This window comes from Podarcis raffonei, chromosome 11 (genome assembly GCF_027172205.1).
Source record: "Podarcis raffonei isolate rPodRaf1 chromosome 11, rPodRaf1.pri, whole genome shotgun sequence".
NCBI classification, from domain to species: domain Eukaryota; kingdom Metazoa; phylum Chordata; class Lepidosauria; order Squamata; family Lacertidae; genus Podarcis; species Podarcis raffonei.
Genome location: NC_070612.1, coordinates 36,490,459 through 36,513,483, shown reverse-complemented (window position 1 = coordinate 36,513,483; position 23,025 = coordinate 36,490,459). Strand labels below are relative to the sequence as shown.

The window sequence follows — 23,025 nt, the reverse complement described above, 5'->3', positions numbered from 1 at the left end:
TCTATCACATTACTTTTTAAAGGCATAATAGCAGCAGTCATAACAACAGAAGCGCATAGTATTTATATACCGCAATTTAATACTTCAAAGTGATTCAAATACATTATCTCAAAATGACTTGTGGGGAGCCCCCTAGTGTCAAAATTTGTAATGTGGGAAACAACCCTTTAATATTTTTTTAGTAAATGCAAAATTAATGTGGATATTTATTTCCCTTTTATTCTTGACAGAATAATATTGAACCCAAAATAAATGAGCTGTTCCTGAATTCGAAAAGATTATTTTATGTTCTCTTGGCAGTCTGCACTTCAATGTGAACAAAGAAATAGCCCTTTTGGGCACAGATCAAGTACTGAGTGCAAATGAAAATCCATCCCATACAAACATTATCATGACACATGGAGGCTGAGAACCTAATTCTGGGAAATGTGATCGCTGCCTGCAAAGTGCTAGTTGCAACCAAGTGCATAACTGAAAGCTGAGGGCATTCTTTGTCTTGCATGATCAGACTTCAAGAACACTGGTGCAATTACACATGCACTCCTAAGGCAATGGGAATATTACAGCTTTAACCGAACCTACTGGTGATTTAACTACTGCTTGCAAGACCTGCCTTGTTTGATTTTAATAGTCATCTAGCATCCACATGCAATCCCACTTTAGAGGATCACCCAGCAGCTGCTTTTTCTTACTGACAAAAAGAATATATGGAAAGCCACACAAGTGCAGGGTTAATATCCTGCATAAAAAAAACCTGAACAAATAAGGAAAGAAGTGTGATAATTCCAACATGTTTTGAATAATACACTTTGGGAGATCAGCTACAACTCTTCCCCTGTTAAAATTCAAAAGAAGGCAGGAAATAACATTTCCCTACAAAGACTTCCAGGAGATTGGCATTGGTTGATGAAGTTAAGTGGTACCCAGATTGCCCTGGGACTATCACATGTCATTTCCTGTCATTCAGATAGATTATGCTTGATATTATTAAAATATCAGTGCCCTTCATTTTTTCATGACTGGTGGTACAACCCTTGTTCTTCATGCTCTTTGTATTTTATTCTTTTAAAAAATCTATTATCTTTGAAGATAACGAAAATAACTTTTTTTAAAGCATGTAATTCAGAAGAGCAAAGATATAATATTTTAAATGGTTTGGAATCATCCAGAAGACAAGGACAGATTGAGGTATGCCCTTAGCTACTTGGTCATTATGAATTCAGCTATGTCTTCATCCAGATAAGTTGTAAAATAAAATAAAAACCCCATGCAAAGCAAATACTCTACTGCTGAGCTGCAAGCCTTCCCCATAAAGGGGAACTGGAGACTGGAGAAAAGGAGGAGTATGGGAGTGTCAGCTAGGCAAGTAACCACACACACAACTACAGACAAAACATTAAACTTATCCAAACATTCCAAACATTGTATCAAGGGGGGGGAATACATAAATGAACAATGAGTCCTTGTTACACACTTTGGAAAGAATATATCAATAAATGCCAAGCATAAAGGATTGATTACATCAGCAGACTTGCAAAGTTAACAACAGCCTTCTTTAAACCTTGGAGGGAGTCAATGACATGATATATAAAGAAAGAAAATCTGAAATATCAAGATAAGGTTCAGGATAACAAAAAGAAGTTGGCCTATGTTCTGGTGAGGAATTAATGAAAGAAATCAAGGGAAACAGTTGATAATAACATTTATCTCCAGTAATGCTGCCTCTGAGCACTGTACCATCTTGTGCTAGTTCGTCTACAAGTGTAACCTTCTAAACCCTATTGTACCAGTTTCCCAAAGTTAGCAAATGATCCCTTCTCCATAAGAAGGCAATCTCCATCAAGCTGCTACAAGGAAATGGATTATTAATGCCTTAAATTTCTTTCTTTGCTCCTTGAAATAAGGTCAAGCCTGTAATATTCAGAATTTTAGAAATCATGTGGAACACACTGTCCCAAAACCAAATGGGTTATTATGCTAAAGTGACTTGCTTTAGGGCAATGTAGTTTTCATCAACTCCTCCCCCAAAGATGTCCCGTATGTCATTGAAATTAAATAAGGTATTCCTTTGAATAAACTTCAGAAGTTCCCATGACATCAGTTCTATATGTTCTGTTACCTGCTTATACGTATCAAGTGGAGCACCGGATTTCTAAGTCTATAAAATCAGTCACTTAACTCAAAGCACACATCAAATCCAAGTTGCACTGAACTTATTTTTAGCCCACAGATCAGCAATGTACAAGGAGAATAAAGAAAAATCCATAGGGTATGCATAGCAAAAGGTAGATTATTTATTTTGGCATCTCCAAATCCATATTACAGTGTGAATATGTATGTGTGTTAGATTACTCTCTAGCTTGCCACATCTTTAACTAATAAAGTTATTAGTATAATTTAGTCTGGCCCATTGGGAAGAATTCACAGTGACATCTTTTGCTTCACCAGGCTAAGACTGAATATGAAGAAAATTATTTAATTAACTGCATGACTTCAGTGTCAGGTGTTTCCCTCCCCATCCACTACTTGGTTCACCATCTAGCTGGCATTGGCCCTACCAAAAGGTTATGGCACATCTAGGGGGTGGGCCTGCAAGTGAGGAGACACTGGGTAGGCTGTGGCACTGATGCCTACCTGAAAGTGGCCCAAGGCCCATTGGTAGGTTATGGACCACTGTTTGGGAAGCAGCCTTACTTGGTCAGGAACAACAAATGATCACAGGTAGGGACTCACAGGCAAGGGCTTCAACGCCAGACACTTACTGAGCCCCAAAGCCTGGCAAAGGACTCAACAGTGGGCCAATTTCCCACTGTCCAGCAGGAGAGTACATTTTGGCAGAAGAAGTAACACTGCAATGCTACATTACCACCTCAGGTATCTCCTTCAAGGGTAAAGGGGAGGTGCATTGTTTCTGGGGCAACAAAAGAAGAGGTCTGCTGGAGCCATCTAATTCAGCATCCTGTTCTCACACTTGACCAACCACACTTGCCCCATTTGTGATTCCCAGCATCTGGTATATAGAGACATATTGCCTCTGATAGTGAATATAGGACATCGCTTTTTAACGTCTTTCAATATGAATTGTGTGAAATGCTTTTTAGTGTCTTGAATCTTCAAACATTCAACTTCATTGGATGGCCATGAATTCTAGTATTACAGGAGATAAAAACTTTTATTTAGCCACTTTCTTCACATCATGCATAATTTTATACACTATCATCTCCCTCCCCACCCCTTACTCACCATTTTTCTAAACTAAAGAGCCTGAAATGTAGTTGTTTCAAACCCTTGATTGTTTTGGTTGCCCTTTTCTGAAACTTTTCCAGTTCTACATCCTTTTTGCAGTGAGGCAGCCAGAACTGTACACAACATTCTATGTGTGGTCTCACTATAGATGACATTATGATGTTGGCAGATTTATTTTCAATCCCTTACATGGAAATCACTACTTTTCCACAGTAGTTGCTAGGACTGGGGAATATATTGGTTTGAAGTTCGCATTGCGATAACTGTTTCATAACATTTGACCTGGCAATATATCGCTAATCACGACATGTGTGAAAGCTGGGTGATACCTAGTTTTTAACATCGCAATACATCACCAGCTAAACATTGCAATCTACCACAATGTCCAAAATAAGGATGAAACAATGTAGGCGAACAGGACAATGTCCTGGCAACTGCTATTACTTAGGGATGACGATATTATCAATCACCACACGGTCACTTTCATCAGCAGGCAAGCCAAAATGCATCCAGGCAGGTTTGGGGCTTCAAGCAACGGATCTGATTGCCTTGGCTAATCGTACTGTGGAACTTCCTTCATCAACTGAGGGCAGAAGAGAAGCTACGGGCGGCTTCGCCGGCTCTTACTGAGCAGACTCCGAGGGACCTGCGCATGCTCACTGTTGACCCAGCGCATTATCTCGCTGAAGCCTCGGCGCGCTCTCTCTCGATCCGGACTTGACAGCGACTTCTCTGAGCGCAGGAAGCGGGCGGGCGGGCAGGAAGGAAGCCCCTCCCCCGCCTTCCTTTTGTCCCTTAGTTCGATTGCGCGCGGGTTGTGTGTGACGTCACCCCGGGCCCGGAAGTGGAACTCTAGAAATTCGCCTCTCGTCTGTGGAGCTGAGGGGAAAGGAAAGGGCGGGAAAAAGGGGGAAGGCAAAGCAAGCAAGCGAGGGCGGGACAACCCTCCCTCCCCCCCATTACAAAACAGTGAGGCGAGAAGCGGCGGCGCGTCTCCCGGTAACAAGCCTTGGCCACGCCCCCTCCCCTCCCCTTCACCGGGAAGGGCGGCAGCAGGTACGTTGCAGCCGTTGCGCCGAGGTTTGCGCGCGCCAACGGCCGCCCCCTTCCCTCGCTCCCTCCCCCCCCCACCCCGCTGAGGAGAATGGCAGAGGCTCACCTCACCCCCCCCTCCCTCAGGTGTTGTGCTTGTGTCCGTGTGTGAAAGAGATAGGACTGACGGGTGGAGGCGGCGGAGGGGAAGCCGCCTTCTCCCCGCTCCTGGCCGCCTCCCTTCCGCCGCGGGCTGCGTGGCCTTCAGCCGAGGGAGCGAGCTGCGACTGACGTGACCACAGGTGGCGGGGGCACCGTCCTCTTCCCTTCCCGCCTCTGAGGTGGCGGCAGCTCGCGTGTCCACCTCGGGCGGAGCGCCGCTGCCTTTGAGCGGTAGCTGCCCTCGCTCTTGTTCTTCCTCCTGGTTGGCTGGTGCGACCAGGAAGTACAAGGTGGCCGCCGCGTCAGAAATCACAGGAGTCCCTTTTCCTTTCAAGCTGCTTCGCCCACGTTGTTTCCTGGCTCTGGCGCTCTGCTCTGGGGGCGGGGAAAATTGGACTTGTCGCTCAGGAAAAAAAAGATCGCCAGGACCTTGGCCCCGGGAAGAGGGAGGGAGCGGGATGGCAGGAGCCTGTCACTGGCCTCTTTTTAAAAAATGCGTTCCTCTTCACATTTGGCATATAGTTCGTGTTTGCTGCTCAGCCGAGTGCCTTAAATGTATGCATAACAATCAGGATCTCGCTGCGCTGTGATGTTTTGCTGTTGTCACTTTTACCAGGCAGCATCCGGATTCCCCACACTATATCCTTCCCCCATGGGAATCCCTTTTTTCACCTGACAGTATGTAAATGCTGAGTCATCTTTTACTTCTTTTCCCAAACTTGGCTTGCATGTAAAAACATAAATAATTATAGTATAAATGAAATTAAAACGTTCACCTGGTACGTTTCTGATTGCTAGAGTTTGAGCTCTGTCCAAAATTTTCTAGCTGGTTCGGGTAGGTTATGTAATATTGCCTAGCAACATGTGAGTTGCAGGTCTTTTGTGTTTCCCACAGTCTTGACTTTTTTTGGGGGGGTGGCAAAGAGTGCTAGCTTTTGGAAAGGCTGTGGCCAGAAATGTAGAGGCATTGCAAAGCTGACTTAAAAGGTTAGAGACTTGAAACAGGAGTCTGAGCAACAAATAACAGTCCTGTAGAACATGGGGGGGGGGGCTTGTATGCCAGGGCTGTGAAGTATATTTCACAGATGTCTGGACTTGCCACAGAAAATTGAGGCTGAGAAATGCACTCAGGCAGGCTTGCATAAAATAAATGCTGCACTTGGTCATTGTTTTTGCATACACACACACATATGCCCTTCATTATATCAGATTTCAAACTGGTGTGCAGCATAAACGCAAAACTCACAAGAAATGAGATCAACGTTTTAAACAGTCTGGACCATGCTAGATTAAATCAGTAAAATTAATTACATTATTTGCAAGGTTGAGGTATTAATATCAGTATTTACTAGCAGCTGTTACCTTTTAATATATTGCTGCCTACTGCATCTGAGCTCCCTCACTCAAGTTCATTGCATTTACATTGTTTGATGTCAAAGAGTTTGTATACATGCTTAACTGCTGTCTGTTCAGAGGGAATGTCAAGTTATTAACTAAAATAGTGCAGACACTTGAAAGCAAGTCAGGTATTTATAATGGTCAACTGACTAATAAGATAAAATTAAAAGTATAAAATATAAAATCACAGTTGCAATAAAAGCAAGCTAATATTAACTGTTTTGTGGTGTATTTTTCTGACCCCATTAAGAAAACTGCAAGAAAACTGCCCTGGGTTAGAGGAATAAGGTTTCTTCTAATCTATTGGCACACAACACATTTTCTTAACCTTTCCCTGACCTATGACAAAACAATTGGGTGTTTTACTACCCCAATCTGCTAACATTGACTGGTGTAGTAAACACACACCCCAAGGACAAAATTCATTTTAAGCTACAAATGGTTTTTTGTTTCCCGAAGGAAAATGGTATGTGGTTAGTGGCTGAAATTTAGGGACCTAAAGGTGAAAATTTCTGTCAATATCCTAGAAGAAATACCCTGTAGGTCTACTTAATGTGTGAATTGCACATTGAAAAGTGTGCTGTGGGAGGCCCACAAATTGGATGAATGAGAAAGAATTTAAAGGTTGGAAAAGGAGCTGATATAGTTGAGACAAAAATGTGGAAGGCTAGGGTGCAAATTCTGAAGCTAATGTTGATCATCATAATCCTGCTCTGCTATAGGATCTCAAGCTTTAGCTAACTGAGTGTTGAGGCCTAGCACAGTCAGCTATGGCCAGAAGGGGAGAGCACTACATCTTTGTGTCACGAATATTGTGGGACTGGAGATGGACAGAGTCAAGGAAGAGTGGGAGTGGGTAAAAGATGGAAAAATAAGGTTAGAAGAAAGTGGCTGTAAATGGAAATTCTTACAGAAGAAGCTGGCCAAAAGGTGCGGGATGAATGCAGGTTTAAAGGGTGAGCAAGATTAAGGATATGAGCTGGGGATTATTGCAGGAAGAGAATCAAAATGCTGCAGACTTGGGGCTAGGTATATATGCATGGCATCACAATCATTCCTATTCGGTTAAGACATTGCTCTTAGAGCACAGGCACATTCTGTTCCATTGGAAGGTGCCATCCTGCTCAGCTTGCAGATAATATTGTATCTTTTTCTCAATTAAAAAAAGTATCTTAGCTTTTATGGAGTGGCTCCAAGAACTTCTGGATAAAACAGATTATCTAGATTGCTTTCAGTCTGGTTTGTGACTTGAGTTAGGCATAGAAACTTTCTTGATCACCTTTGGTTATGTTCTGTGCCAGGAGATGGATAAAGGAAATGTGACTCTATTTTCTTGAATCTTCAACTGACTCTAGTATCCTTCTAGACCATCTTGAAGGGAAGGGAATTGGAGTACAGTGTTGATGTGTACTTGCTCATTCCTGCAGATAGGACTCAGATGATAGCTGCTGGGGAATGGCTGCTGTTCCCTTTGGTTTATGGGGTTTGGCAAGGTTATGGTTAAGTTTTGTGCCCATGCTACAAGAAAAGGTCTAGAGATTTGAATACAATCTCATCATGATGCTTATGACACCCAGCTCTCTAATTTTCACTTGATTCTAAAGAGGCAGTTGGTAGATGTGAAAGCCTGGAAAAGGTGAAGTAAGCTGCATCTTAATCTAGACAAAACAGAAGTACTACTGGTGGTGAGACCATCTGATTTCAGTTTGGATTTACAGACTCTCTTGGAAATTGCAATTTGTACAAAATGCTACATCTAGGTTACTGATGGTTGCTAGGTGCTTTAATTGCCATATAGTGGATTTCCCATCACTTATATTAGCTGGTAGTTTGTTTCAGGGTTCAATTCAAGGTACTGGTATTAAACTTTAAAGCAAAACATCTTGGGACTTGGACATCTTTCCCCTTATGTTACTTTCAGCATGCTTTGATCATCATCTGAGGCTTTTCTTCAGATCTCTCTTATAAGGTACAGTGGTACCTCGGGTTACAGACGCTTCAGGTTACAGACACCACTAACCCAGAAATAGTACCTCGGGTTAAGAACTTTGCTTCAGGATAAGAACAGAAATCGTGCTCCGGTGGCAGCAGAAGGCCCCATTAGCTAAAGTGGTGCTTTCAGGTTAAGAACGGACCTCCAGAACGAATTAAGTTCTTAACCCGAGGTACTATTTCTGGGTTAGCGGAGTCTATAACCTGAAGTGTATGCAACCTGAAGCGTATGTAACCCGAGGTACCACTGTACAGCTAATGACAACCAGAGCTTGGTTATTCTTTTAGGTGGTGCCTATCCTGTGGAATGCCTTGCCAAACAATTTGTGCCAAGTCCTGTCACTGTATGTTTGCAAGTTGCTGGTAAAGGCCTGGCTGTTGAAAATTACCTTTGGCTGATCATTTTCCTGTTTGTGCTTTGCTGTGTTGGAATTATTACTGGGTTTTTTGTTGCGATGGTTTCTGTAATTGGTTTTAACTTGGGGATTGTTTCATATTAGAAATATTGTTCTGTTGTTTTTTGTTTTGGCTATTTTAGAGACTGCAAGGTAGAGTACCTTAGGTGACATACAATAAATTAAATTAAATACAGTTTTACACTGCTGATCATTTTCAGGAAACATTCTGAAGTGGAACCAAACTGACTGCAAATTCTGAACTTTCTTTAATTTTTCAGCTCATCCTCCCAAGATTGATGCATGTTCCCTCCATTATTTTAATCTGGCTGAGAATTTGGATAAGCATGGCACAGCTTCAACAGGGAGGTCCTGATGAAAAAGAGAAGACTACAGCATTAAAGGGTACAAATTAATTTGGAACTTCTCCATAGGCACTCCGTAGACTTTGCTCTGATGAACTATAATTGTGTGATTAGTGAAACAGGTGAGCAAGTGCAAATGAGTGCAACCCACATTCTCAGCTGTTATAGATTTCTTACCACTGCCTGTCTAGGTTTCTTTTTTCTTTCTCTGGAAAAGGAAGCCAATACACACAGTGGGAATGCTGTTACCTGTATACAGAGATGGGAACAACGCCCCCCCTAGTCTTTCCTGCCAAATCCTGAAATGGAAAAACTGGGAAATCTGGGGAAACTAAAATACAATGTTGTATACAATATTCTATTTTCCAAATGATGAGTAAAATATTTCTTTAAAACAGTGTTTTAAATAATATTGTTACACCCAGTTCACATTGCTGCAAAACTCTTAGAGCCTAGATTCAGTGATGTGCATTGTAGTCAGGCATATCCAGAGATGAAGTAAGATGGCACAAAGGTATTTGGGCCATATTAGAGGTGAAATGGGATCTCTACAAGGTGCCAGGTTGAAGCAGGGACCCTTGATGCACTTGGTGGCACCTTGTTAATGTGGACATCAGAATAATACTGCAGACAGATTTCTGCTGAAAAAGTAATGAGTGGTATTCAACTAGGTTTTACTCAGAGTAGACCAAATGAAACTAATTGACCGTAGTCATGTTTATTAATTCCAGTGGGTCTGTTCTGAGCAAAACTTAGCTAACTGTCACCCAGAGTCTGTAAGTTTACAATAATGCCATAACAAAACTGGTTTCAGATTATAATAGCATGGAGAAATGTGAGAAGGGGGGGTGGGAATATGTGTCCATCCTTGCATGAGCAAAGTTCTCTAGATTCAATTTCTTGACTTGTGATATTACCCGTGTTAATATAGGTTCTCTACATGAACATCTGGAGTAAATGGATGCACATCCTGACACTGACAATGTGTGTGTCATTCTGGATGCATTTTATCAATGAATCCAAGTCATATTGAACATGTTTTACTTTAGTCAGCATGGGACCAATATTCTCCATGTTTCCTGTTACATATGCTATGGAAATGAAAAGTGTGTGGGCCATCCTGACATGCAATAGTGAAAAGCAAATGCTTTTCTCTCCCTCCCTGCCCCAAATATCTTGTTACAAATAAGCCATACTCGTGATTGCATAGTGTACGTGAAATTCTATTCAGCACTGGTGCAAAAAGCAAAGCAAAACTAACGGAAACAAAACAGTACAGAGTGATTGGCTATTGCTTAAACCTCATCCTTTGCAACTCCACTGTCACCTATCAATCACAATATTGTGACTGGTAATATCTGATAATACAGCTATACAGAAGACACCTATACAGAAGACAACTATTCAGAAGTGTGACTGCAGAAATTGCCCAGTGCTTTCCAACAACCTGGTCAAAGCCTTCTCCCCAAGTGAATGCTGAAACACACTCCTAGGAAGAGCCCACTGTGTTCCCACCCACATTAGATGCTTCCATGGCCCACTGTGTATAAGAACAGCAAATTATAGCTTAGTGTATGGGTTCAGCATGTAGACCTCTGGATTATTCATGTGGGCCTTCTACTTACTAAGTGGGCTGCGTATTTTTGCCATTTTGGTGTGTAGGACTAACACTTTGTTTGATGATCAGATCTGAGCTAAGCCATCACCCCCTGCTACATTACTAACTTCACATGTTTCTGTTTGCTCTGACAACGTCCTTCCAGATTAGTGGTTATGCCAACAATACTTTCCACTGGCATAAATTCACTATGTTCCATGTGCTTTCCACAGCAAAGCAAAATTTTATAGTGACTGATCCTTTTTCTTCCCAGTAAGGATTAGTTTGGGGTAGCATCACTCTGTAAATAGGAGTGAGGAAACCTCTGCTGCTTTCCCCCCAAAATAACAGATTCCTCGGAAAACATTTCAGATGTGTTACCATATGCCCTTTGGCAATGTAGAAGACTGTACTGCCTTGATTTTGAAATTACAAGCAAAGTAGAAATGAAAAGCTGGACAGTTTCTAAGTAAGTTTCATTCAAAAGTACTTCATTGTTGTCTCTGGCAGCCTTCACATTGTTTCAGTTACTCTTGTATTATCACTCCCTCCAATAGCAAACTTTGTGGTTGAGTGTTGGCAGATATGGAGCCAAAATGAGTCAACTGAGAAAGAAGAGGGCGGTAACAACTGATCTTGGGGGAAAACCTGAAGTTGGGCATGATGATACACTGCAACACTTTGCTGCTGGTTCCTCTTGTTATGATCAAATGATCTATGTATGCAGAAACCTGTCATTGGGATGGATTAATAACTGTCCAGCTTAATCTAATATTATCTGTTATTCAAAGGAGTACTGAAATCCAAATAAAAACTTGTTCAGTGTATTCTAGAATACATTTTTTAAAAAAGACACTTAAAAAAGAAGAAGGGCGAGTAATTAACTGAATTTGCAGTCTACAGAAAGACAAATTTCTTCCCCACCCTTTTTCAGATTTGTTGTCTAGAATAGACTTGGATGAACTGATGAAAAAAGATGAGCCACCTCTTGAGTTTCCTGATACACTTGAAGGATTTGAATATGCTTTTAATGAAAGTAAGTAATGAATGCTGTAAGAACTCATTTAGAAGTGATTGAATATTAATATTTCCCCCCAGAACTTTGATTCATTGCTTGCTGTTTGAGTCTGATTTCTTTGTACAACTGTTTTAAACAATGCAACTAAAGTAATAGTCACAAATATTCAAACACATCCTGTTTTCATCTGATCACAAATAACACATTTTATGTTGCTGTAGTTTTTCCTTGGGCCATTCTAAACATAGGAACACAGTTGCTCAGAATGGTAGTGGTGCCTCATTGAAAATTTTTGTTCAGTTTTTTCCAAGGCAATGGTTCCCAAGCTTTTTCAGGCCACTGCCCTCTTGGTTCTGTAAACTCATCATCAGTGCCCCCTACTGAACACTATCAAAAGCCTTATTCAGAATAGTGGTTTTCACGACCCATTAAGAAAGATAATAGCACAATAAAAGCAATACGGTAACAAGTAATTTCACATTTACTCAAAATTCTAATTCAATAAAATTGATTAACTTGATCTAGTGATATCAGCTTTCCCAAGTGATATTCATTTGCACACTGAGCGCCTCCCTGCCATCCTCTTGCCTACTAGTACCCCGTAAGTAATCTCATTGGCCCCCAGGGGGTGGTACCACCCACTTTGGGAAACACTTTTCTAGCATGTTAGTTTGTAGGTAGCCTGCTTAACTTCAGTGTTTGTTGTTGTTCTTATATATTTATACCCCACATTTTTCCATGACGGGCTCAAGGTGACTTACATTTAAAATAAGAACAGCTGGAAACATAGTGGGGGAAATAATAACAAATCCATCATCATCATCATCATTATTTACTATATATTACTATGCAATATATTTGGAATCAGGATATTGTGCTGTCATAGCAGTTGTGATCTCAAACATAGCTCAAAGCAAATCTAGTTGATGAGAATTGTTTCCAGAGTTTCCATGAACCTGACCTATGTATAGCTTTGCATGCATGCAATTGCTTACTGGAAATAAATGAAGAAGCTTTTGGAAGTAATTTATTTATTTGTTTATTTTATTAAGTTTGTATATAGGCCTTTATCTGTAGATCTCAGGGTGGTCCACAGCATAAAAATATAAGATAAAAACACAAAATAATAAAATAGGGGGGCCCACAAATTAATATATCCCATCCCTGCACACCTTTCCACAAACGCATTTAAAAGGGTATAGGATGTTAATCAGTAAAAAGCCTGGTTGAAGAACATTTTTGCTTGGCGTCTAAAGGTGTATAATGAAGGCACCAGCTGAACCTCCCTGGGGAGAGCATTCCACAAGTTAAGAGATTTTTTGTTTGCAACAAAATTCTTGTGCTATTAGAAGATGGTTGGAGTAATGGCAATTTATGCTGCTGCTTACTCTTTAAGAATACAAAGCATGTAAGTCTCAGAGTTGCCCCTGGAGGGAAAATCTTAAGTGGTTTTCATCATACTTTGTATAGATCTCATATGGAAGCCAGATTTTTGGAACACTGTAAAAGGCAAGATTGTCACCTTAGACAAGACGCATGTAGTCTTGCAAGGGTTCAACTATGTTTTAGCTGCTTAAATTGAGCTGTTGTGTGGCCATGTTCAACAAGTTTATAATTTGTCCATGGTTTAAATTTACATTTAAAAGTACAAAACACAACCAATAACTTTTTACTGAATTAAAAAAACCCTTTTTTAATTACTTTTGTTTGGGAAATTAATTAAGGCTTTGATTTTGTCAACCGTAAGTTGCCCAACTTTGAAGTGGAATTGTGCAGTTCATGCCCAAGGGCCTGGCTCGGGAAAGTTCCTCAGCCTTAAGCCTGGGAGAATTGTATAGTCACTGAACTAATCCAAAAGACTCTTACCACCCTATAAAAAGAGTCTTCTGCCTTCTGTATAACTTATCTTTGACTTAATAGGTTGTTAAGCAGATGTCCAAATGGGCTTTTTTGGATTCCTAATGGTCAATTAATTAGGAGACTAAAGTCTCAGACAAGCCCTAAAAGGGTAAGCCTGTGAAGCTCTGGCCTTGGCAGAAAAAGCCCCTTCTTCATTCCCTACCATACTAGGAAACACTGCATACCTTCTAAGGCTGTGTATACCAAAGGGGCCTGCCTTAAGCTTGTCCTGTCCTGTCCTTAAGCTAGTTTAAAAGCACCTCTGTATATATTTATTTTTAATCTCTGGTATTGCATCTGTTTCAGGACTTGAGATTTGATGCAGTAAGCAAGTTCCAAGAGGAAGGCTGAAATGCTATACACATTTACTAGGAAATAATCACTGTGGAACCCACTAGGTCATTTCATCGTAAATATAATAAGATTCCACTACGCAGTATTAGTTTCTATCTGTCATTGAAAGCCAGCAAAGAAGTACCTTTGGGGAGGGTTTAAATTACTTTTCCAAGTAGTCCACATCCAGGTGGTGAGTGTATGAAGCTGCTTTTTGTAAAGGAAGAGAGTTAGCCTATTCTAAGATGGTAGTTAAAAATGTTTTTAATAGTTTGGCCCTGAGCTTCTATAAGCAGCAAATATATGGAGCACTTTGTATGAGGTTCCAAAGTGGAAGGGAGTAAGTATAGGAAATGTGCAGTATGTAAATTAAGTAAATTCCATGCCATTCAGGTTCAAAATTTGTATTTTGAGTTGTAGTCAGATAACAACAGGAAGTGTAAAAATGGACTATTGATGTACACCCACAAATCCAATTCTTTCTGGGGTTAGGCCATACCAGCTGAAGCTTCTACACCTTCCATAAGCAGCCTTGTACAAAGCACATGTCTTGATATCCTTGGGGGATATTGCAAAGCAGAAATCTGACAAGAGAGCTGCAGCTTTCTCCCTAGAAATCTTAATGCTACATGTGAAATAAAAATCTGTCATAACCATTGCTATCCAGCTGGCTATCACTGAGTTGAGTGTCCTGATAAGTCATAGAAATAAAGGCTGTCTACAACCATAACATGGGGGGGGGGTTGGCCCTAAAACATGTGGCTTGTAAGAGACAGCATACTGAAAGATGTGTATTACTCTTGACACGAAGGTAGTTCCTATATTCTGAATAAGAAAACAACCCAAAACCTTGAGCTTCTTAATATTGTCTCATACCTTCCAATTTTATGGGGAAAAGCTTTTCTTTAAATGTAGTCATTTATGCAACACTTAGCTTTTTAATACCCTGATGACTTTCATAGGAAGGTACTTAGAAACCAAAAGTGTCATGAAAGTGATGCTATTTGAAAGGAGTGGTTCAACTTTTACTTTTCAGCTTCTTATTTTTAGAGCAGTACAATCTCTACTGTTTCCTTTCTAGAGTGCACATTTAATAGTGTAGGTCTGATTGCTAAGATGACTTGAAATTGAATCTGAATATATGATGTAGACTTTGAGTAGAATTGTTAAGGACAAGTGAACACATCCCTGTTCCTACTGCCATCAAATTGGCATATTTGGCTGGAATTTTTCATGTGTGCACTAATGCATTTTGACTATTGATTATGTTTCTGTATTTGGAGGAAAGGGGTGTGTCTTATTCTGATTTGCAAAGCAATAATGAAATTTTAGTAAGTAATGTTTCAGTGATGCTTAAAAGAACTTGAAAATACACTACAATTCTTACTAGACAATATGCTGTGATTTCCTTAGGGAGAGAGGAACTTCACCAATAACCAGCCTTAAAAATGAGCATAGAAACTGAGTGTAGAATTAAAAAAATTAGAAGCCTTGGACGAAGCATAGAGTATGATATGCCATGAAGAAAGTGGTAATGTGACCTGAGATATTGGATATGAAGTTGGGGAGGATCATTCCCCCTGGAGGTTAGTAATTGGGAAAGGTACACTGAAACTGAGGTAATGACAGTGCTGAGAAAGAAAACTACCGTATTTTTCGCCCTATAGGACGCACTTTTTCCCCTCCAAAAATGAAGGGGAAATCTGGGTGCGTCCTATGGGGCGAATGCAGGCTTTCGCTGAAGCTTGGAGAGCGGGAGGGGTCGGTGCGCACCGACCCCTCTCACTCTCCAGGCTTCAGGAAGACATCCGCAGCCTAGGCAGCCCTGTGGGAGGTCCCGCAGGGATGCCTAGGCTGCGGATAGCAGCCTGCTTCCCGGAGCGTCGGGCGCCCTGAAAGCAGAGCGCCCGGCGCTTTGGGAACACATCCACAGCCTAGGCAGCCCTGTGGGAGGTCCCGCAGGGATGTCTAGGCTGCGGATAGCAGCGTGCTTCCCGGAGTGTCGGGCGGTCTGCTTTCAGGGCGCCCGGCGCTTCGGGAACACATCCGCAGTGTAGGCAGCCCTGTGGGAGGTCCCGCAGGGATGTCTAGGCTGCGGATAGCAGCCTGCTTCCCGGAGCGTCGGGCGCTCTGCTTTCAGGGCGCCCGGTGCTTCGGGAACACATCCGCAGCGTGGAGAGCCCTGCAGGAGTTCCCCGCAGGGCTCCCCACGCTGCGGATAGTAGCCTGCCGCCCGACGGGCGGGGCGCCCTGAATCAGAGCGCCCCTCGTGCTGGGCATACATCCGCAGCGTGGGAATCCCTGCAGGAGTTCCCCACAGGGCTCCCCACGCTGCGGATAGCAGCCTGCCGCCCGGTGGGCGGGGCGCCCTGAATCAGAGCGCCCCTCGCGCTGGGCAGACATCGGCCAGCCCCACAAGCTCGGGGGACAGCAGGGAGGCGCAGCGCCGCCATCCCGCTGTTCCTCGACCTGGTTCGGTTTCTCCGACCTGCTTTTTTGGGGGGAAATAAAGGGGGGGAAATTTCCTTTATTTCCCCCCCAAAAAACTAGGTGCGTCCTATGGGACGAAAAATACGGTACTTTGATTTCTCTCTATTCACACTAGTAATTAGTATATTCACAGGCAGAGATACTGCAGATAACACAAAGTTCTCACTTATTTTGAGGCTTCAAGACTTTTCCAAGCAAATAATAAAAAAGACTTTCATGTACAAAGCTGTCTTTGCTGGGGCAAAGAAAAAAATAATTAACCTTTATCTTTCCCATTAAGATAATTTCTAGTAATTTAAACCCTGCTTTTACATTTAGATATTTCAGGATTTGGAGTAATAAGTCTTAGATACTATTTTAATAATCTTTTTTCTTTCAAATTTAATTGTGACTAAAATGTTTTTCAGAGAAAACATTTGGCAGTTTCTAGCATTTCTGCTCTCTACTATTTTTGCATTTCCTTTGATCTTTGAACTTATCTTGTCATGTATTAACCTACTTTGATATTATCAGTAATTAGGTACCATCTGAAGAGAACAGTAATGCATGAAAATAGTTATGGTTTGCACAAAGTTAATGTAATTATAGTATTCCCATATTTTGAGACTGCTTAGATTTCACCTGTACTTGTTTTCCCATTTAAATGCAGTGTGTCAGTTAAGTTACTTTTTTGTCTAGCTGCTTTACACATTTTTTAAGATACAAAGATGTAGGAAAACATTAGTATAAGCTATACACATTGCTAATTGATACAATAGCATTGTGAACATTGCCCTATAGTCTGAGATCCACAGTGTTCAATATTAGCATGGTACATGCTATTCAGATTTGGATTAGGATGGCTTCCTTAATTATCAAATCTTATATGTGAAATTCAGCTTCGGTCAAATATGTAGGAGCACAGAAAAATAAATGCTGGGGTTTTTTTGTAAAGCATTTCATTTTCTCTGGGTCTTCCTATACCTGCTGTGAATCTGATCTAGAAATGTGTGCTTATTATAGTATTGCCCATGTTCTTTGAATGTCCTCATAGAATTAGATTCTGAGAATTGGAAGGGTGCTCACTGTAGGGAATTTCCTGTACCCTCCTCAGCTTCTCGACCCGTATTCTGCAAGGTAGTTTGGTCAGATTTTCCTGGTTACCCTTTGCCCAGCACTCACTCATGTCCCATCCCAGGTCCTTCTGAAAGGTCCCTCAGCTATCAGGAGTGGCTTTTCTAGAAGAGGAGGAGATGGGGAAGTCTTTTTGCTCTTGGTTTTCAGCATTCAACCCATGAATACTTCTACACAGTGAACAGTTTTATTTTTCCACAGTGAACTATTCTCTCCACTTCTAAAACTCATGTTCTGAATCTAATATTGTTTCTTTTGTAGAGGGACAGTTAAGACATATAAAAACGGGAGAGCCATTTGTTTTTAACTACCGTGAAGATTTGCACAGATGGAACCAAAAGCGCTATGAAGCTCTTGGAGAGGTATATATTATATACAAGCAATATACAGCTGTGTATACATTTGTGTTTATATTTGTTGTGTAGCATATTAACATTGTACTTGGTTAAATGAGTGAGAGGGGAAAGTTCAGTATAGTGGTACCTTGGTTCTCGAATGAAATCTGTTCCGGAAGCCCGTTCAGCTTCTGAAACATGCGAAAACCAAGCCGTAGCTTCCCCTTGGTTGCAAGAGCTTCTTGCACTCAGTAGAAGCCGTCTCGCATGTTCAGGTTCTGAAAAACGTTTGAAAATGGAAGCATTTATTTCCAGGTTTTTGGCGTTCGAAAACCGAAACGTACCACAACGGAGGTGTTTGGGAACTGAGGTTCCACTGCATTTTAAATTGAAGGAAATGATGGAAATAAATGGCCTTGTAAGCAGAGGTAAACTGACCCATCGGGAACATAGCTGTCCTGCTCTAAATGTGTAGCAACCATACAATGTGGTATGGGCAGTTACCTAGCTGAGTATATCTGATAAGCAAGAAAAAATGTCCTGTCCTTTATTGATTGTCCTTTAGGAACGCTTGCCCTGTGCTTGCAACAAGATACCTACAAGTATGTATAAGGTGGAGTTGTCCATTTCAGTATGATACCTTGCAGCTATTCCTAAGTCTTATTTGTGTAGAATTCCAAACAAATGAACAGTAAACACATACCATAATCATTGAATACTAAGTTTTCTTGTGAACTGATAATATTTTCATAATTTATTTTTTCTGTTCAAAATTTAATTCATCTTGGATAGCATGCTGCTTGCTTTGTGTAGTTACATAATTAACATAATTAATACATAATTAACCTCAGATTTTTATAACACAGCATTTGCTCTATTTTGAGCAACATGTTATACAGGTAGTATTATCTTAGTATTTTCAAAAAAAAACTAACTTTCATTTTGTCTTTTTTATTATTTTATTTTAAAAAATGTATCAGACTTCCTGCTATACAAAAGGTGTAGCAAGAAAACCTATAATTCAAGATCCAGGATAGCAAGATGTTGCCAAGTTTCTGATTTGTTTTTTTTTGTTTTTCCTTGGTTTGATCTCATGTCTCATGAATGATGTTTTGAAACTTCTTAACCTTTATGTGTCTGTGTATTCTCTGCTTACATTTGCTTTTGCAGTTTCATCCAAAATTTGAGAGGACTAGCAGAGGCCTTTATTTAGTGTGCTGTGTTTGTTAAAAAGCATACATGAAATGTTCGAATACATTAGGCAAGGGGTTAGAACACTGATTTTAACAGTATTAAAGTATTATTTAGGGTTTCAAAAAGGAAAGTCTGGACAAAAAAGTTTTTGAGCTATTTTTAATGAAAAATACATTTCAGTGATTTCTGCCTGGACGTTGAATTTCCAGCTATGTGCTGGAAATTCTGGATGTATGGCAGCCCTATACTGCTGCTCAGTTGGGCTTACAATCTTCAATATGTTAACATTCTGCAGTATTGTAGAATCTCTGAAAATAGTGCATCTAGAAGTGGTTATATGAGAAGCTTGGATTATTAGCAGTCAGGATTATAGTGGTACCTCAAGTTACATACGTTTCAGGTTACATATGCTTCAGGTTACAGACTTCACTAACCCAGAAATAGTGCTTCAGGTTAAAAACTTTGCTTCAGGATGAGAACAGAAACCGTGCTCCGGCGGCGCAGCGGCAGCAGGAGGCCCCATGAGCTAAAGTGGTGCTTCAGGTTAAGAACAGTTTCAGGACCTCTGGAATGAATTAAGTACTTAACCTGAGGTACCACTGTACATCAATCTGGTGCTTACTGGACCCATTATGGCATAAAAACATGGAACTCAGGCACACAGTCTCATGCATCTTTATCTGTATGGACACAGTGATCAGTTATTTGATGGTTGTTTTCAGGGAATTCCTTTTAACAATCATGAGGATCTGCGTGCTGGATCCATGTTTTTCTGTTGTCGCGTTCTGGGAAGCACTGAAAATGGTTTTTATCTAGTGCAATTCACAGAAAGCAATGTCAGCTTTAATTTGATGATGGTTTGGAGGACATGCCTTTTAGGAATCATGAGGATCTGTGCCATGCTGGCCCCCATGCCTCCCCTTGTCTGAATTGCTATTGAGAAGTGAAAGGAGGATGTCCACTCAGAGGAGATAGGGGGCACATCTAAACCTTATGCACAGGCCAGAGAGCAAGGAGGACCTGCTTGGAGCACATAGAGCAGAAAGAAAAGTCTCCAGTTGTTTCTGTCAGTTTGGGTCCTCTTGTGTGCACTAGAAAGGCATTGGCAGACACGTGTTCCCTCTTCAATGGCATGTTTGGGACTTAAGATCGTGACTATAATAGGATGCCCTGTGATTTCATTTTAGTATCCAGTAAAGACTATTAACTGAGATGCCAAGAAACATTAAATAGTTTAAATTGTAACTATCTTAAAAGAGAGGGGAAGCAAGGTGGGGAGAATGAAAATTAGTCCACAAGCAGAAGCATATTGTCAGGGAACTGCCATCGCAGCCAGGAGTGGAGGAAGGGCTCCGAAGCGATGTCGGAGAAGGTCCCAGCAGGAAAGGAGGGGACTCAGCGACCGGGGAAGGAAATCAGCGTTACACCAGGGAGAAAGGCGGGCAGAGGCGGGCTTCGGAGAGTTGGCTCCAGGACTCTTCGCCAGAGACCAGCGGGGAGAGTACGGGTCCTCCACTGCCCACACCCACCCTGCGCAGAAGACTTCCGCGCAGGGAGGCTAGGCGGAGACTATCCGTCAAGGAACTTTTATGTTGGAAGAAGTTCAGGAAACGCCCACTGACGGATTCTGCCAGTGACTGAGACAGACGTGGAATCAGGACTGTCCAGCCAGGGGAAGGTTTATCCAGGCAACCTCGCCGAGAGTGGCGGCAACTTACGCACGAGCAACCCCCAATTCCCATTACACATATATATAACTTAAAATGGCATAATGACATTAATCAGTGCCAAGTATTTCTCTCCTGCTTCCAGGGAAACATGCCAAGAAAGCACAGATGGAGGTATATTTTTCAGAAGAATGGACAGTAACATTTACATTCAAGATGCATAATACCTTGCTTTTTAAAATATTGTTGTGCCTCTGGGATGCTAGACTCAAGTGTATTGTTTACAATGGGTCTCTGAGATGAGGTACTAAACTTAGCTTTGGAGTATGGATGTGCCTCTTGTTTATCTCATTAAATTTGTTAGCATGTGAGTGAGCTATAAGATTTTCAAAACTACAGGTTTCAAACTCTGTTATGTATTATTCAGCATAATTTAGTAGCTTGCTAAAAAATTAACAATTTAAATAAGGCACTATTGCTGTAGCGGCAGCTGAAGCTTACATAGCTCTAGGATTGCCTGGGAGCAGAGGCATCTGGCTGCAGATGGTACAGAGCTAGCTGTGGAATGGGGGTGACGGAGTGGTTGGAAGGAAAGAGTGTGCTTGAGTTTGGCTACCCAAAGCTCTGCTAGGGTTCTTGTACTGTTTGACGTTTATTTTTTCAAAATAGTTACTATATAAGGAGGCCTGACAGAAATAAAATATACTGGATCCAATTAAGATGATATTGTAGAATATGTTTGCATAAAATATCTTGATAGTACTGCTTGTAAGATGAGAGCATTTTTGATCACCTTGAGTGAGATGGTTGAGGGTAGAACTACACATTAGGAAAAACAAGAGACTGTCACTGAAAAGAAGCATCCCCATTTCAGCTTTTCTCCCCACTCTAGGCCAGGGATATCCTAGCATCACCATGCTGTATATTTCACTGACTCAACAAAACAGCAGCCACCGAGATTAAAATGGCATGAGGGAATGTATGGCAATCTCAGTAATAGTACACAGGAAAGGTTTGAATGTAATACAAACCCATAGTTTTGTGTTAGAAGAATGAGCTGCAGTGAGCCTTGCCTTCATGTGCTCCCCCTCCCATACCCACCAACACTTCTCCGATGAAAATAGGGATGTCCTAAGGAAAAGTGGGATCAAATCAGAAACTGGGATGGCTTCTGTAAATCCAAGACTGGCCCTGGAAAATAGGGACGCTTGTAGGGTCTGCCCTCCGCCTTTGGTGTTGCCACAAAGAAGAGTTTCAAAAGTTTTGCTTCCATTTTAGATTAACTGCAGAATGCTATGTTGTTTGAACCTGGATAAACCATAGATAACATTATCTATGATTAGTCGAGAAAAGCCTATGTTAAACCATATTTTAAGATATTTTAGGATAGATTTTCGTTGGCCACAGTGCATAGTAAGACTGAGTCCAAGTGTTGCATGTCAAAAGCTTCTTTAGCATCTCTTCTTGTTACTTACTGGCAGGTTTGTCATTTCAGAGTCAAAATAAATCTCATTCAACCCAAGCATACAGCAACAGCAGTATCAAGCCTTAGGTCAGCTTTACCACTTGAGACTGGCGCAGGGCAGTCTAATGATATTCATTCTGCATTTTTGCCAAGTACCACACACTGACAGAGTAAAGTAGAAAAAAATAACGAGTTGACAGTTGTATGCCACAAATTCATTTGTTTTGTTTTTAAGCATTGAAAAAGCATATTTGTGTTTATACCTGTACAGCTGCTGCTACATTCAGTTTAGGTCCCACCCCTCTTCCCAAAGGAGAAAATACTTAAGTAGTTTATTATTATAGTCTATATCATGCTGAAGCTTTAAATCTAATTGGGTTAATGACCACATTAGGGGCTCTAAGCAGTTTACTTCTAACATACTGTACAGATCACATGCCTAATTAAAATCTCTTGGATCCATAGAAAGTTCTCTAAATGATAACATCTATATATCAGGCTTAGGGGACGCGGGTGGCGCTGTGGGTAAAACCTCAGCGCCTAGGACTTGCCGATCGCATGGTCGGCGGTTTGAATCGTTCGGTCCCAGCGCCTGCCAACCTAGCAGTTCAAAAGCACCCCCAGGTGCAAGTAGATAAATAGGTACCGCTTACCAGCGGGAAGGTAAACGGCGTTCCGTGTGCTGCGCTGGCTCGCCAGATGCAGCTTGTCACGCTGGCCACGTGACCCGGAAGTGTCTGCGGACAGCGCTGGCTCCCGGCCTCTAGAGTGAGATGAGCGCACAACCCTAGAGTCTGTCAAGACTGGCCCGTACGGGCAGGGGTACCTTATATATCAGGCTTGGATATCAGAGGTGGCTGCTGCCTTTCAGGGTACCCTTCAACAGTATTCAACTAATGTATCCTGTTAGTGCAAGGATTTCTGCTTGTGCAACAGGACTCCCCCGTCTCCTTTCCCTATAGGTGCACCACACACTCCCCACATCTGCTCCAAAGCATTGCTGGAACCCCTATAAGATGTTTAGGGTGTGTGGGAAAGGAAGAGGGCAGAATTCCCATTGTATTAGAGGAAATCCTTCCACTGACAGGACAGTGATGTAATGCTACTTTGGATTCAACACTATGCATTTTAGCTGACTTTTGGGTGTCAGGCTTATGCCAGGAGAGGGTGGATAAACCTCAGTGAATTTGATGAATGTTTATTCTGTGTTGGTGAAGTTGTTCTTTTAACTTGTTTTGATCCTTTAGGATAGAGTTAGAGTTTGCATCCTTCTGTCTTGGGAGACAGTGGAGTGTACCTCCAGGGGTAAAGTCAAACCACTGGA

At 41.5% G+C, this 23,025-nt stretch overlaps 1 protein-coding gene across 10 annotated transcripts in view; it reads left to right on the top strand.

Annotated features, from left to right (window-relative positions):
* Positions 1-4,015: 4,015 nt before the first annotated feature.
* Positions 4,016-23,025, top strand: part of FAM172A (family with sequence similarity 172 member A) — a 238,723-nt gene continuing 219,713 nt past the window's right edge. The window contains exons 1-4 of one of the 10 annotated variants that reach the window (XM_053408786.1): positions 4,021-4,302; positions 8,507-8,630; positions 11,122-11,223; positions 17,302-17,402. In XM_053408786.1, coding sequence (XP_053264761.1) covers positions 8,525-8,630; positions 11,122-11,223; positions 17,302-17,402 — 309 coding nt within the window. In that variant the 5' untranslated portion in view covers positions 4,021-4,302; positions 8,507-8,524. Of the gene's footprint in view, positions 4,303-8,506; positions 8,713-11,119; positions 11,224-14,850; positions 15,024-17,301; positions 17,403-23,025 lie in introns of those variants that run through there. The other 9 variants (XM_053408778.1, XM_053408780.1, XM_053408777.1 and 6 more) reach the window with 9 other exon arrangements.